At 36.5% G+C, this 15,826-nt stretch overlaps 2 protein-coding genes across 2 annotated transcripts; both read right to left on the reverse strand.

Annotated features, from left to right (window-relative positions):
* Positions 1-1,316: 1,316 nt before the first annotated feature.
* On the reverse strand, positions 1,317-10,537 carry LOC102806611 (uncharacterized). Its single transcript, XM_085499558.1, has 7 exons — positions 10,448-10,537; positions 4,491-4,565; positions 3,852-4,038; positions 3,608-3,703; positions 3,219-3,314; positions 2,938-3,030; positions 1,317-2,239 (listed from the first exon to the last, which is right to left on the reverse strand). Exons 3-7 carry the CDS (start codon positions 4,010-4,012, stop codon positions 1,717-1,719), a joined length of 969 nt encoding a protein of 322 aa, XP_085355684.1. The 5' UTR covers positions 4,013-4,038; positions 4,491-4,565; positions 10,448-10,537; the 3' UTR covers positions 1,317-1,716.
* A 2,348-nt stretch (positions 10,538-12,885) lies between these two features.
* On the reverse strand, positions 12,886-14,809 carry LOC146745794 (CMP-N-acetylneuraminate-poly-alpha-2,8-sialyltransferase-like). Its single transcript, XM_085499559.1, has 2 exons — positions 14,586-14,809; positions 12,886-13,214 (listed from the first exon to the last, which is right to left on the reverse strand). Exons 1-2 carry the CDS (start codon positions 14,801-14,803, stop codon positions 12,953-12,955), a joined length of 480 nt encoding a protein of 159 aa, XP_085355685.1. The 5' UTR covers positions 14,804-14,809; the 3' UTR covers positions 12,886-12,952.
* Positions 14,810-15,826: the final 1,017 nt, after the last annotated feature.

Consider the following 15,826-nt stretch of genomic DNA (forward strand, 5'->3'; position numbering starts at 1 on the left):
GCATCTTTAAAATGATCGGTGACACATGTTATGAAATGTAAATTAAGGAGGATGCATTCGCAATCATGATGATTGTAAAACCACCTCAATGTTTGCAGCAGATACGAATATATCATGCAAATAGAAGGAGCCTGAGAGCGAAATTAGCTGGTTCCCGTTCACTTTCTCGTTGCTTGTTCTATTTCTCTTGGTTACCTGACGTCAGCGCTTACGCTCGTGGCCGTTCAGGGGGTTCTTTTTACTTTCGAAAAAATTATAAGAAACTGTTTCTTTTGTTATCGATTTGTACAGAAACAGCGAGAAATGCCAGAACCATCTCAAATATATTAAGTTCTTACTGTATGGGCATGGCGTTATTGCAGCCATGAAGACTTGTTTGAGGAAAGCGAATATTGGAATGTTTTCAAATTACATCGCTTAGTGGAACAATCTGGCGATTACTAGTTACCTGCGTTTTATTTGCCAGTCGACGCAAGAGACGCCGTGAACCAGCGAAAGAGCACAAACCCCCGCCACAGTACTGACCTGGTCCGATCTAGCAATACTGAACCAGAGCAGACTTGTTCCAAAATCCAAAACATGACAAAAACTCTGGTGATATTGCTTTTTGTTATATAATATTATTCCCTTTATCACAGTTTGTTTCAATATGTATATGCATTGTTATATTTAATTTTGAATACAAATAAGTAGTGGGGTTGAAACAACAGTTGGAAAGCAGTCTACCAAATGTCCTTGATAGATGTAAATATCATACAAAAACATAGGTGCCTAATTTGTTTAAATATGTTAAGGGACATAATTTCAAGGTTAATTCAAAGTAATTCAGATATTATAGTATAAAAACAAACGTCTCATCTCAGCTGCATTTAGACGTGAATAGATTCATAAAACATGAAAGATAACAGGAAATCTTAGCTGGCTTTTGTCCAAGTATTTTTACAAGTGTCTGTCAAAAATTAATGATTCACTGAGGCAAATATGAACTGCATTATTGTATTCATTGTGTGACTACTGCATTATTTGAAAATTAAAAAAACGCCCTCAACGAATAGCTATCATGTTGCAAGCTCTGCTTTGTATGCAAATCAACTTAAATTGTTAGTTGGTGTCCATTGGAGAGAAAAGTCAATAGCAATGTTGCCTGCTGAGAATCTACATCTTCAAACACTAGCGTCTTTGTTTTTAAAGTGTGTCTTCAAATTATTCACAGGAGTGTTTATATTGATTATTTGACTTCTTGTTTTCTGTGAAGATTTTATTGGTAGGTTTGCAAATGTGTATCGGACTGTGTAAACACTCTCTCCATGAGTTGGTTTTGAAACCTAGTCTAGTATTTCCATGGAATTTGGGAGACACATTACCGAGGATATTAATACAAGATAAATGATTTGCTTCATTGAACACATACAACAATGCATATTTCCACTGAGTTCAGTGACTTCCGAATGTCTATCATCAGTGATCAGTTAAGAAGAAACAGTAAAAAGTTTTCTCAGTCTTTGCATGATATTTTCACACAATAACAATTATCAACGACGACTACAACAACAACAACGACGACGACGACGACAACAACGCCGGACAAAAATCTTTCTCTAATATACATTTCCCTTCCATCTTTGATGTTACGGGCAAGGTAACAACGTAGGAAAAGACACGATCTCATTGGCGTACAAAAAAAAAACAACAAACAAATTTGAATATGCATGCTAATTACCTTTGTACATTTGGTAAGAAGCTTTTTTGAGCGGTGTATGCAACTTCATATACAAGATTTAACCTGGATTTCAAATACGCAATTGAACGCTGTCTTACAGGCACTGACGATACCCCGGGGTACCAAAGTATGGTGTTATTCAATGAAACGTAATTGTTGAGAAAATCTGGAAGTTGTTTTTGCTTTCGCCGATGGGACATTCTGTAAAGTTGCATCATTGTTGCTCGATTTATAATTGTAACATTTGTTTTATTTCCAACGTCTTGTTCATATCCCGTTATTACTGGAATATTACACCTAACAACAAAGTTATTGGAGTTGATTTCTTCACCACAACAGCTATTTAACAATATTCCTCCATTACCAATTAGAGCGCACGTCTTTTGTGCTGGTATTGTATGTGTAATGCCTTCATCCCTTGTCGAATTATTAAGTCCGAAAGTCATATTTTCCGCGGAGACATTTTTTTCATAAATTTTTATAATGTCTGCATTAGGGTACTTCGTAGATACAAGTTTCCTGTTGAACAAATCATAACGAAACCGTTAAATAAATATTGCAATCATTTTGCTTTGTCAACCACTGTAATCAATACGACTTCCCTATAAATTACCCCATCTGGCAATGGACAACAAGTTTCTATGACGTAATTGAATGATAGTAAGATCCTTCACATCATCGATGTCGTTTTGATTCACTGCTAATATGTTAATGAGATATTCACTATCTTCTAAATGACGAACGACTACGCAACCAATCACAATCGTTTCACACGCCAACGTAAAGTGACGTCACAGAAGCACGTAATCACTGAGGCGATGTATAAGGAAGCTACTGAGAGCAAATACAGAAGTGATATTCAGAAATGTCATCGTTATTTTTTTTACAGAAATGAGGGCGCAATGAAACATACATTTGACGAGGGACATGGCACAATCATGTTGCATCGTATCGCTACGTGATCCCGACACCCACAGAATCATTTCAACTCCTTTTTAATTTGTAGACGAGTTTCAAATCGTTCGTGAGTGAACATTAATACTGATAAACAATACATGAAACTTATTTAGTGCGGAGTTAACACCCTGAACTGAAACTCATCAATGAGAACAGAAACCAACTTTAAAAGTGAAATGAGCTAAATTTATAGATGAGAGCTAAAACTCATCCCGTGGATGCGAGCTCGTTATGTAATAAACTATACAATGATCTTGTACCTTAATTTACTTCTACCAATAACCTCCGTGCCATTTGCGGACATGTTCGTGTGGGTAGCAATCTGTAGTCTTGTAGTTGCTGTTGTGTTCTTACTGCAGATAAAAACAAGATTATATTGTCACCCTATGTCATTGCATACCTTGTTTAAATCCATTATATTCTAGCTGCGACGAAATGAAATCAATGTCAAATACTATTCAATTAGTCCTGATTAAATTACAATTTTTTTATAATATACTAAACTAAACGTTATATAATAAACCATGCAATGATCATCTACCTTAATTCACTTCTTTCACCAATAACCTCCGTGCCATTTGCGGACATGTTCGTGTGGGTAGCAATCTGTAGTCTTGTAGTTGCTGTTGTGTTCTTACTGCAGATAAAAACAAGATTATATTGTCACCCTATGTCATTGCATAATATTGATGTTGTATATAGAAATATTGTTTGCAACATCAACAAAATAATATTGACTTTGTATCATTTTGCAGCAGCTACGTGCATTATTCCTTTTAATGATTCATAGCTTGTTTAAATCCATGATATTCTAGCTCCGACAAAATGGTATCAATGTCAAATGCAATTCAATTAGTCCTGATTAAATTATAAGGTTTTATAATATACTAGACTAAACGTTATATAATAAACCATCCAATGATCATCTACCTTGATTCACTTCTTTCACCAATAACCTCCGAGCCATTTGCGGAGATGTTCGTGTGGGTGACAATCTGTAATCGTGTAGTTGACGTTGTGGTCTCACTGCAGATAAAAACAAGATTATATTGGCATTGCATAATATGAAATGGATGTTGTATATGAAAATATTGTTTGCTACATCAACAAAAGAATATTGACTTTGTATCATTATGCAGCCGCTACGTGCATTATTACTTTTAATGATTCATACCTTGTTTGAATCCATGACATTCCAGCTCCGACGACTAAAGATGTCCATTGATGTGACAATGCACTGGAATATATACCGGCGTACCCGATCCATCCTACCAGCGTCAGAGGAACGAACAGTGTGAAAACCGTGCATTTCCATCGATTACAGTAATTCTTCATCTTGGAATTTGATATGTATTTTTAGACTATGCGATATGAAACAACAATTAAATCATATACCTTGTCATTAAAAGTCCGTCCTCGCATAACATGACGTCAAAGTGTAGTAAGCCGAAATCGAAGAGCGAAAAAGAACCGAAGTCTATTTATTTCCTTTTTTGTATTTGTTCAGATATGTCTTTCGTTGTACCCTTTGGCGTTTGGTGCGTGAAAAGTGTGAATGAATTATTCATGTGTTTATTGTTGTATCTGATATGCCCCCTACTTGATTAAGTTTTCATAATTTCCATATATAATCGCCCTATTGAAATGTGATTCAAAATGCTGTTAGTCTGTATGTCATCATAATGAATACATGTTGAGCAGTGATTAACTACAAGTTTAAATGTTGAACACTCAAGTATGTTATAGATATATTGCGAGACTGTGTTATAAATGCCTTTCATTAAGTATGTCAATGTATCTTTAAAGTACTTACCTCGTTAGATATAATGCATTGTTGTTTTACAGGAAGAATGTGGATACCGAGTGGTGCAGAACAAATAATACAGCGCTGTTGGGACAATGAAATAGACAAGGGTTATACTAGACGTTGACATCTGAACGTAACTAATCTCATATATTCCTAATCTGGTACTACAAGACCTAAGCTTCTGCTGTGCCGAGGAGCTCAGCGTGATATGCAAATTTATGCAAGAACAGCTGTAAATTCAGTGCGGCGCATCGTTTTCGGCAGACGACTGGACAAAATAAAAACTCCAAATAAAAACATTAATTCGACAACTTAAATAGGACAACTTAAACGTAAATACATTATATTTAAACGTTTATATATTTTCTGACATTGTACAAAGGTCTCCGCTGACCTAATTCTTAGCGTCGTGTAGTCACAAAATTACTGGGCGTAAATGTTGCTATGTAACTTTGCTTTGCCAGTGTAAACATGGATCTACTTGCAGTATAGCTAGAACTGAAATTAATATAAACAATTATTTCCAAATAATGAAAATTATAGTGGATCGCACTGAAATAAAAATTCGTGCCTTGCCGACAAAACAGAATTATGCTTCCATGCAAATTCTATGTCTGAGGTTTAAATACATGTAAGCGACTTTCTCCAGGTCACGTAACAATACTGTTTCCATGCGTAAATTTCACAAACATTATGGGCCGTAAATATTTGCTGTAACACGTTGCATTGTTGACGTAAAACATTGGATTACTTGCGATATAATATCATACTCAGATTTGAATAAAATAATATTTCCTAATAAAAACGAACATTAGTTTATCTCACTGAAATAAAAAAGCAACTTTAATAAAAACGGATCGGCAATACACAGTTTATTAATAACTATAATTATAATAACAATTGCATTACATAACGCCGTAATTCATAACTTCCTTACAACACAACTTTGATAAAACGCTGGAAAAATACCATTGCGTCAAACCATCAATATCAAGATGCATTAATATAACTAAGACGTCTTCGTTGACTGGAACGCACTGTCACTAAACACAAATTGAAAATCTCTAACAGGATAGGAATCTCTGCTCCCTGAACTTTGAACCAATTGCTGTCAAACAGCGGGCAGCTATTTTTCTACTTGACAAGTTGACCCCGTTCGTATTTGGACAGAAAAAAAGGTTGTTTTTGGATGACCTCATTAAAAGGTAATGAGTGAAATCGGCGGATCTCCTCGGAGGACATGGTAGCTCCCCGGAGCTCCGCGGATACCGGGCAAAAAACCGCTTTTTTGAACAAATGTCGCACATGCGCAACGCGACGACCACCGCCCTTTAAACTTATCGCAGCCACTAAAACAAATCAAAATAGTTATTCACCGAACTACTTTTCCCACAAGACAAACATCTATGAAAATGACGGTCTTTGAGCCATTTACTATTTATTCTTGTGAAGAAAATTTCTTACCATATCCTAAAATATTGTTTGGTAAATATTGTGAAAAAATGATATGTACATATGACGGATACATATGAATTTCAAGAATTATTAGAACATTCATTACTATTCCTTTTCAGTAAAGTACAGATTTAACGTGACATAACATTGGGTTATGTGCATTATTTTAGGCAAGTTAGCGAAAAAAACAAAAGTGACATGACACAATTGTGTCAAAATTCTCCCCTATTTATCAGGTCGAATGCCCGCAATTTACCTTAGAAGGGGAGATTGGAGGTTCATTTGTCTAGCTATATTTGTATTTATTTTGTATTTTGTATTTATTTATTTATTTATTTACACCACAAAAAGAAAATATACATAACACAATTAATTTTTCCTTTTTACCACTGCAAAGGATTCTGGTGTGGGTCATGGAAATAGCTTATTTGAGCTAGTCGAGTCCTAGACCCGGAATAAGAAATAATATTGTACTGACGTGCGCATTATCATAAATTTATCATATACATATAATTTATACTACCAGTCAATTAGTCAGCTTGTCAATCCGTTAATCAGTCAGTCTGTTGTAGTGAGTTGTCAGCCAATAGTCGTATAATTAATCTGAATATTCAGATATAAGTTCAGCTTTCAGAAAATTTTTAAAAAAATATCTACTAATATTGGCATTTTGTAGTTCTGGTTCTAGTGAATTCCAATGCTTAAGTGATGCAAACTTTATGTTATGCTGGGTTATAGAAAGTTTTGTTTTTGGTATAGAGAGGCTGCCACTTCTATTTATTTTAGTGGGATAATTATGAGAAGGAGTGTTGATGTAGGTATCAGGACAGCGTGCGAAACGATTTTTATTTAAATCGAAAATATATAGACAAGAGTGGAATTTACATAGTTTATGAATGTCCAGAATTTGAAGAGAACGGAACAGTGTTGCAGAATGCGAGTTCAATTTTGAAAAGGTGATAAGCCGCACAAGTCTTTTCTGGAGTCGTAGAATCGGTTCAAGAAGGGTAGGATAAGCGTTTCCCCATATTTCGGCACAGTACGTTAAATGTGGAAGAATCAGGGTATTATATAATAGAATAAGAATATACTTTGGGACATAATGTCAAATTTATGAGATTATACCAATTTTAGAGCTAAGTATGTTAGTGACTTTGTTAATATGAGATTTCCAGTTGAAAGACGAATTTATATTGACACCCAAGTAAGATACTGATGTTACGCCCTCTAACGGTACATTTTCAATTTCTAGGGATCCATTAATATGAACTTGTTTTTGTGGAGTTTTAATTACCATATAATTTGTTTTGTTGGCATTAATTGTTAGTTTATTAGCTTTACACCAGTCAACGACTTTTTTTAAATTCTGCATTGATAGTATTAAGATTAATTTGGTTAAATTTATGTGAGTTGAATAGGTTAGTGTCATCTGCAAATAAACGAAAATCAAAGGCATTGGTACTGGAGTTAATATCATTAATATAGAGAAGAAATAATAGAGGGCCAAGTATTGAACCCTGGGGAATTCCACATTTAACTTGGTTTGGGGGTGATACGGTACCATTGACATCCACTGTCTGGAGACGATTTTCTAGATAACTGTGAAACCATATCCTAAAATATTCGCGACAGTCTTCACTTCTGCTACATTTAACACATAGAATGTTTGATTTGTCAAAACATGGTCACGTCATTATTGATAAAGTGTCGCCGCATGAACATAACATTAAACTCGTTTGGATGTATTTGTCTCTGACGTCACAAGTGATATCATTACGTCAAACATTCGGAATACGCGTAGCAGACGACAAATCTATGTCAGTAGAACGGCGCTATTCAGTGACATCAAAGACGCATTGTGTATTTGGAAAGTTTAGTTTACTGATGTTACGCTGCTCCGCGCACGTATTTGCTTTGCTTTTTACTGCATGAATAACAAAGCACTTTGTAATATTGTGGACTGCCACGGTGTACTGCACAACGACGCTATGCCGCAATGTTTAAACACCTAAGTAGTACACTTAGCTTTATTAGCATACGGTGATAACTGTGACACTCTGCTTAGAACCAGTGTTTAACTGGTTCACTGTCTATGATACACCTTATACAAACTGAGAAATATGACTGATCAATTTACTGTAAGCAAAACCGATAAAGTGCGAAACTAAAATGACTGGACGTTATGAACTGTTAAAATTCAAATTTACCAATTCGACAAAACAGTGTGTTATATGCATAACAAGTTTAGTCTGAATCTAGTAATTATGTCTATGAAAAACATACTTGTATATTCCTAAATCTGTAACATTTCTCATTAACATTTCTCATTGACATTTCACATTAACATTTCTCACCAAATAGAAATAAATTATTAACTGTTCATGCCAAATAAACAAGTCATTGAAAATGACACAGTCCCTGTTAAATTTTCGAAAGTTCTCTTTGTGCTCGTCATATTAAAGCGGAGGGGTTGTCGCGAGCGTATCCTTGAAACTTGAGTTCCAAGTGGCGTATACAACAGATTGTTTATTTACATCAAAACACGTGTTCCGTGTAGTAAATATGGCCAAAAATAAAAACAGCCGTTATTCGGCCATCTTTGATCTGATTATGAAACACACTGATATGTATGATGTATGTGCCAAATACGAATGAAAATGGTACATAAATTGTGGAAATATAGTAGTAAGGTCAAAAAGTCAGATGGCTGTCAATCGGCAATCCTTGACCAGATTTTGAAACAAATTGTCATGGACATGCATCCTAGCATGTATAAAGTACATATATGTGCCAAATACCGCATATAAAAAAAAACAAGATGCTTGCCAGTCGACCATCGTTGATCCAATTGCAATATAAATCGGCATGGACATGTATCCTAGCATGTATAATCTATGTACCAAGTTTGAATGACAACTGACAAAGTATGTCCACAATACAACATTTTCAAAAAACAAGATAGCTGCCAGTCAGCCATTTAGAATCAAATCGCTTAACCATTGAATGTGCATATGTCCCACATAAAGTACTAGGCACATGCAAACAATGAACGGAATCGGTCCAAGGGATTCTGAAATATGACTCTGGACAGACTGACGCACGGACGGACACACGGATGGACAGACTTGGGATTTCACGGACGGTCGGGGACATGTATCCTAACATGCATAATCTATGTACCAAGTTTGAATGAAAACTGACAAAACATGTCCAAAATACAACATTTTCAAAAAACAAGATGGCTGCCAGTCGGCCTTTTTGAATGGAATCGCTAAACCACTGCATTTGCATTTGTCCCACATAAAGTACTAGGCACATGCAAAGAATGAACGGAATCGGTCCAAGGGATTTTGAGATATGAATCTGGACGGACGCACGGGCGCCCAGACGCACGGACGGACGAAGACCGAATTATGAGTCCCCGTTTTCGGACTTCGTCCGAACGGGGACTAATAAACATATCGATACTTCTCACCTGACCCGAATTGCAACATTACGTTTATTGCTAGGGAATCTGTTATTGATTGATCACAAAGTCACTGCGATAGGTAGGTGTCGCAATCACCTCAATCACGACGTTGAAGTGACGTTGTATACCATGCGCCGCGATGAACTAGGGCAACCTAAGCGGTCAAACGGTATCGCGTCGTACATCTCGAGTACTGTTAAGGCGAGACGCGCAGATAATAAACTTATATTTGATTCATTATCTTCGCTTGAACAGATAGATATAAATCTCAGGTAACTTTTTATTATCCAGACTCTCACTTTACGTTCAGTTCCCATCGCATTAACAGGGCTATCGATTGTTCCGGCCGAATTTTGAATTGTAAATTACATTGTTATCATAATAGGAATGCAATTTATTTAAATTCATGCCTTCATTAAATATAATTTAACTCACTTAAGTTGCTACTCTATATAGGGTTGCGTTTTAATTGAGTTGAATTGAATTGAATACAAATTCAACTTAATTTATTGTGTAGTTTAGATTTGGATTATAGAAGGCCTTGTACATATCTTGCCCTTTTCTGTAACCCTAAAGATAATGCAAATATAGAAATAAATATTGGAATCCTCTGTGGCAAGCAAACAAGCCGAGTAGGTTTATTTGCATATCAATAGCAGAAGAATGACTTTAAGTTCGTGTGTTCATGCAATTGAAACGCCTTGTTTTTGTAAATTTGTAAAAGGTGTACAGGTGGTTTCAATGCTACGGCAAGTAAAGGTGGCTAGTCCGCTAAATCGAGAATTAACCAAGTAGACATCAGTGTAATTTTGAGTTGCGTTGAAATTCAAAGATCACGTAATTGAAAACGGAGTTATACGTGTGTATATATATATATGCACGGATTAAGTGAACGGCAATAGAATACTAGTATGTGTGCCACGTAGGGGTGTTATGGGCGCGCCCTCCAGGTTGTGTATTTGTGCTTGGAGCATGCGAGGTTGGAGCCCTGGATTTAAGATACACAATAATCTGAAATCAAGTTAAAAAATGAACTTACGTCGGTCATGTTACCGTGATAAATCTTCGGTATGTGAGATAGCAAGAAAAGCAACACCTCATGTGAGACGTGACGGCCCCATTTTACTCCCTAAGTTATCGATCGTTTCACTCTCTCTCTCTCACTCTCTCTTTATTCTACCGTTGGCGGCAGAAGGTTCTCGAAATCAGATATCAATTGCACAAGCCCCCCCCCCACTCCCTATATTTAGGGGGGGCCTATGCTTGTTCCCTCATTTTTTGACCCCCCCCCTATCTAGGGAAAAGAAGAACATTTAACACCCCCCCCTTTCACGGGCTTTTCCGATGAATTTCACCCCCTATATAGGGAACTTTTCAGTCTAGAACTCCTTTTAAACCCCCCTTTTTTTTATATCTCGGGAAGTGTTTTGAAATACACCCCCTATTTTGAGATTCTCGGGAAAACAAGCAAAAAATACCCCTTTTCTACGATTTTCTCGGGAAAATGTTCCCGAGACAGATCGTCAAAAAGTACCCCCTTTCCCGAGAAAATGGGAACGCGCATGCGGCCCCCTATGAATCCTGAGTGGGGGGGGGCGGGTGCACAAGCAATCTCTAGCGCTGATTATCTCTTTTATATTAACTACGAAACCGGTATTAAAGAGTGAGTTATCACAATAATAATATAAATAAATTATTAAAGCAAATTGCCGTTTAAGAACGAGTAGCAGTAGCAAATGAAATGATAGATAACCTGTATTTGCTTCGGCTACTCCAATTGATTCCTATCTCACAACAAATGGACTGGATTAAAATGAATGGAATACAAAATGAACCTTAATAACGTAAACAACACAGGCACTGGTGTCCTATAATTCCTTGGTGATATCCCAAGGTTTGGCACCCCGGAAGAACAGCTCATTCCTTTATTATATTGCATGTCCTATACATGCACACAAAACCTGGAATTTCTTTCAAGTTGGCGAAAACAATTAAGCATAAATTACACTTTTTGTAATTGTTAGTTCCGAACTACTGTTGACGTTTTTTTTAAAGTTAATCTTGCACCATATCCTTGGAAAGGTTCGGTCCGAATAATTGATTTGCCTTTAATCACTATGATACTGAGAATTGGGACAACCGACTAAGTAACACACTTAGGGACCACTGCAATATTTTATGAGAAATATGTGTTGGAAAGTGGTACAATTTACGCTTCTTCTATATGCCCGGTGACATGAACCTAATAATATTATTATCTGACACGATCTGTTTCAGATATTAAAAGAATACCGTTTTATATAACAAGCTTGTTAATTTCTTTCTCATTATATTATGTAGAAAGTTGTTGTCCATTGTGCATTTCACAGTAGGCTAATTACTATGTTCGTTAGTACATAGTTTAAATTTGTTTCATATAAGTCACGCCCTCTATTGACGAGTCGCTTCCGTGACGTCAAAATAGAAGTAAATGTGTGTGTAAACAATAAAGAAGTTGACTATCATTGAATATAGCTAGCCAAGGAACGTTTGTTTCAGCTGACAGTGACATTGACAGTTTCATTACTTTGTTCGACAGACCACAAAAAGCCGGCAAGGTTGGCATAACAACAATTGTGGAAAACTGGGTGAAAAAATGCAGCACCGGTTTTTTGAGTTTGGCAAACAACCTAAACGCACTCTACATGCGCGGTTACTAGAAGAATTTTGAAGTAACCGAGCTACACTTCGTCATTTCAGACATTTTGTTCTTTACCTCACCGCGTAATGATGGTACCGAGCGTCTGATTGGGCGTCTTTCCAACAGGCGCATCCAACCAAAGACAATGTCTTTGATCCAACCAAACTTGGCCATTTGTTTAACATAAAATACGCGTTTACCACGGGTTGGCAATAAGTCGGCTCCAACAAACCGTTCGATACGGACGATGGCTCTGATCAAACATTACGCTGAAACCATATTTCTAAATTTCGCTTCATTACATACGGTGTAAAACAACATATCTATTTATAAGATGATAAGTTAAGGTTAAGACGAATTATTTCTGATGAATACTATTCATGAAAAAGGCTTCACTCCTATGAAAATTATACCAAACAACAATAATTATGTAATATTTTCCAAACGCGAACGACCATAAACAAGCATAGTCGTTCATCATTATGACTATCTTTATTCACGACCGGCGATTTAGGGGTTCCTTGCCACGTATAACGGCCTGTATATAAAACAAATATGGACGGAAAATCATAGATCATTAACAATATGGAGATTTACGTCACTGAATTGTTCTGTCGCTAGAGGGCGCGACAGATTGATAATATTTTACTCACGCCGTATACGTAGTATAATATACCTTTTCAAAAAAATGCAACAGTGTGTATTAATGTATGTGCATGTATTTTGGTTTTTGTACATTGTCAAATTTTTTGAATATTGTCTTTCAAAATTGAATTTAAAAAGCCAAAAAGAGCAAAGAATTTATTAAACTCATCGCCATTATTCGTTAAAATGTAAGTGTAGAAATGTATAACCAATCATGAATCATGTACATTTCCCAGTCACCCACTTCACGGTACCGTCTCTGTGTAAAGATTCCAGCAGTGAAAATTCTGCCTTCCAGTTATGTGCTGCTTTAAAGTCATCTATCGTCGCGTTAGAGCCGTAATAATGATAGGGCACCTTGTTGCCAGTGGTGTCCAGAAGACGAGGATAAAATCCGTACATTGTGATGACGTCACAGAATGAAAGCGCGAGAACCATTGTCCGTAGTCCTGTTGATGGTAATCGACGTAAGTGTAGAAATCTGTAGAACGAATTAACAAAAATAGCGTTTATGTTATACTTGCAGTTAAACAGTGCAAATTAAAGGGAAGTGTTTTTTGCCACGTCACGCATGTGTAAAGTTTGCGCTAATAAATATTGATTTCCAATAATCTAATGCGTTCTCAGTGGCAAGCACAAATGCTAGTTTTTTTTTTAATTAGACGCGATTTGCACTAAATAACAACTTTGATTCTTAGTATCCAGTATCTCAGTCATCAGAGGATTTACCTAGTTAAACTTTGATTATGTGTTTGTACGCGTTGATCTGCGCAACACACACCATTCTTGTTCGTATGGAACCCATATAAATTATAATAATAAAGAATTTATTGCATAAAATGTTAGTAATGAAGTATAATACATATAAAACTAAAGTAAAAGTAAAAAATCTTAGTTATTTAGTTATTTCTGACTATTTTGTATAAGTTTTCACCAACTTGTCTTATTAATACGTCTTCTCTTGAACTTAATATATTTAACTATCTGGTCAACACTTTTCAATTGTTCTGGAATATTGATATTATTAAATCAATTTTTGTCTTTCTGTTTGGCAACTAAGACAATTCATGAAGAAATGTTCTTCATTTTCATAGCTTGCGCATGCGTGGTGCAACAACCACAATTTTTACCAATGTATTTGAGTACGCGTTAAACTTTCGAATACCGCCAAAATGTTGGCCTAACATTTTGCACATTTTTGTGTCGATCTTCATTAAATTATTGAATAAATATGGAAACTGTTATGGATATATTTTGTGAAAGGTGGCGAAGGTGTTCAACGTGGCACCCTAGACTAGCATCTAATACCGTGTTCACACGTGTGCCAAAAAGCCGGTATGTAGACCAGCTTTATAGTTAAGCCGGCGTTGAAACACGTGTTAACAAGATAAGCCGCGCCACGCCGTGCTTTGCCTTTAGCACGCGTGAACAATAACGCCGCCTTAAAAACACGCCATCAACGTCAGCCTCGCTCTGGAGTTCTATTCATTGCAAGTGTTATAAAGAAACATGTCGGCCGATAACAACGCCTGCTCAGTTTAGTCTTTATCCACGTATGAACATAGACCCCCCCACCCCCACCACCAGAAAAAAATGCGCGATGGTGAGCAGATCTCGCCCCATGCACAATTTCGTGCCACAGCCTCTGCCCCGGATGTTATGACGTAAGACTACCATATTACTAATGAGATGCAAGGAGCCAATAGCTCATTTGCATTCCAATATTAATCCGCCCGGCCAAGATAATCATTTACGGTCATGTGATCTTTTAGCGACCATAAAAATCAATAGTGTCATTTCATTTATGAGAGATTTTGTTAATATAAGTATTAATAATAATATTTACTATTACCTTTTTACATTTGGTATGAAGCTTCTTTGAGCGGTGTATGCTACTTCATATACAAGATTTAACCTAGATTTCAAATACGCAATTGATCGCTGTCTTACAGGCACTGACGATACCCCGGGGTACCAAAGTATGGTGTTATTCAATGAAACGTAATTGTTGAGAAAATCTGGAAGTTGTTTTTGTTTTCGCCGATGGGACATTCTGTAAAGTTGCATCATTGTCGCTCGATTTATAATTGTAACATTTGTTTTATTTCCAACGTCTTGTTCGTATCCCGTTATTACTGGAATATTACACCTAACGAGAAAGTTATTGGAGTTGATTTCTTCACCACAACTGCTATTTAATAATATTCCTCCATTACCAATTAGAGCACAAGTCTTTTGTGCTGGCAGCAGATATGTAATGCCTGCATCGTTTCTTGAATTATTAAGACCGAAATACATATTTTCCGTGGAAACACCTTTTTCATAAACCCTCATTATATCAGCATCGGGATAGGTCCTTGATACAAGCTTTCTGGCGAAGAATCATAGAAATGCGAATAATAAAGACTACTGATTTCACCCATTGATGGAGATACGTAGATCAAAGCGAGTGGGGTATTAGCACACATAGTTACTAATTGATACAGTGTTATTGGATCAAATAGTAGGGAAAATGACCTATGCGTGACAATATAATCACTGAGATAATTGGTTTATTACCAGGTTAGTCCGAGGATATAGCAATGTATGCACGAAGTACAACGAGAGTGCGCGTTGGTCGATGCGAGAGCGTACTGTCCGAGTGCCTACTTTGCAGTATCCTCGCAATAACCTTATTATTATACATCTTTTCCTCCCAGGAATACATCATGGGAATGCCGAAATCCAAACTAGATTTAGAGAACTTCTTTGTGTGGGGTCCGGTAAACCCTGGGGGCAGCCATGTTTGTATTTATTATTAGAGAACGCTTACGCGCGTAATCGTTCCTTATTTGGAATTCCCGTTTACTAATATGGTAGGATGAAAATACCCAGTGCAATACCGCAAAATTGCGGCACGCTTTTACTTATGGCGTTATGGTGACAGATGTATAATAATTGGTCATATGACCGCTAATTATATTTTTACACTGAAAACAATAGTTAGTAAATACCTGAAACAAAATGGTAAATTATATACATGCTTTGTAGAATTCCATTTAATACAAATAAGGGTGTGAGACAGGGATGTACTATGTCCAATGCTTTTTAATC

The sequence above is a fragment of the Saccoglossus kowalevskii genome, chromosome 5 (assembly GCF_978046115.1).
Source record: "Saccoglossus kowalevskii chromosome 5, keSacKowa6.1, whole genome shotgun sequence".
NCBI lineage: Eukaryota > Metazoa > Hemichordata > Enteropneusta > Harrimaniidae > Saccoglossus > Saccoglossus kowalevskii.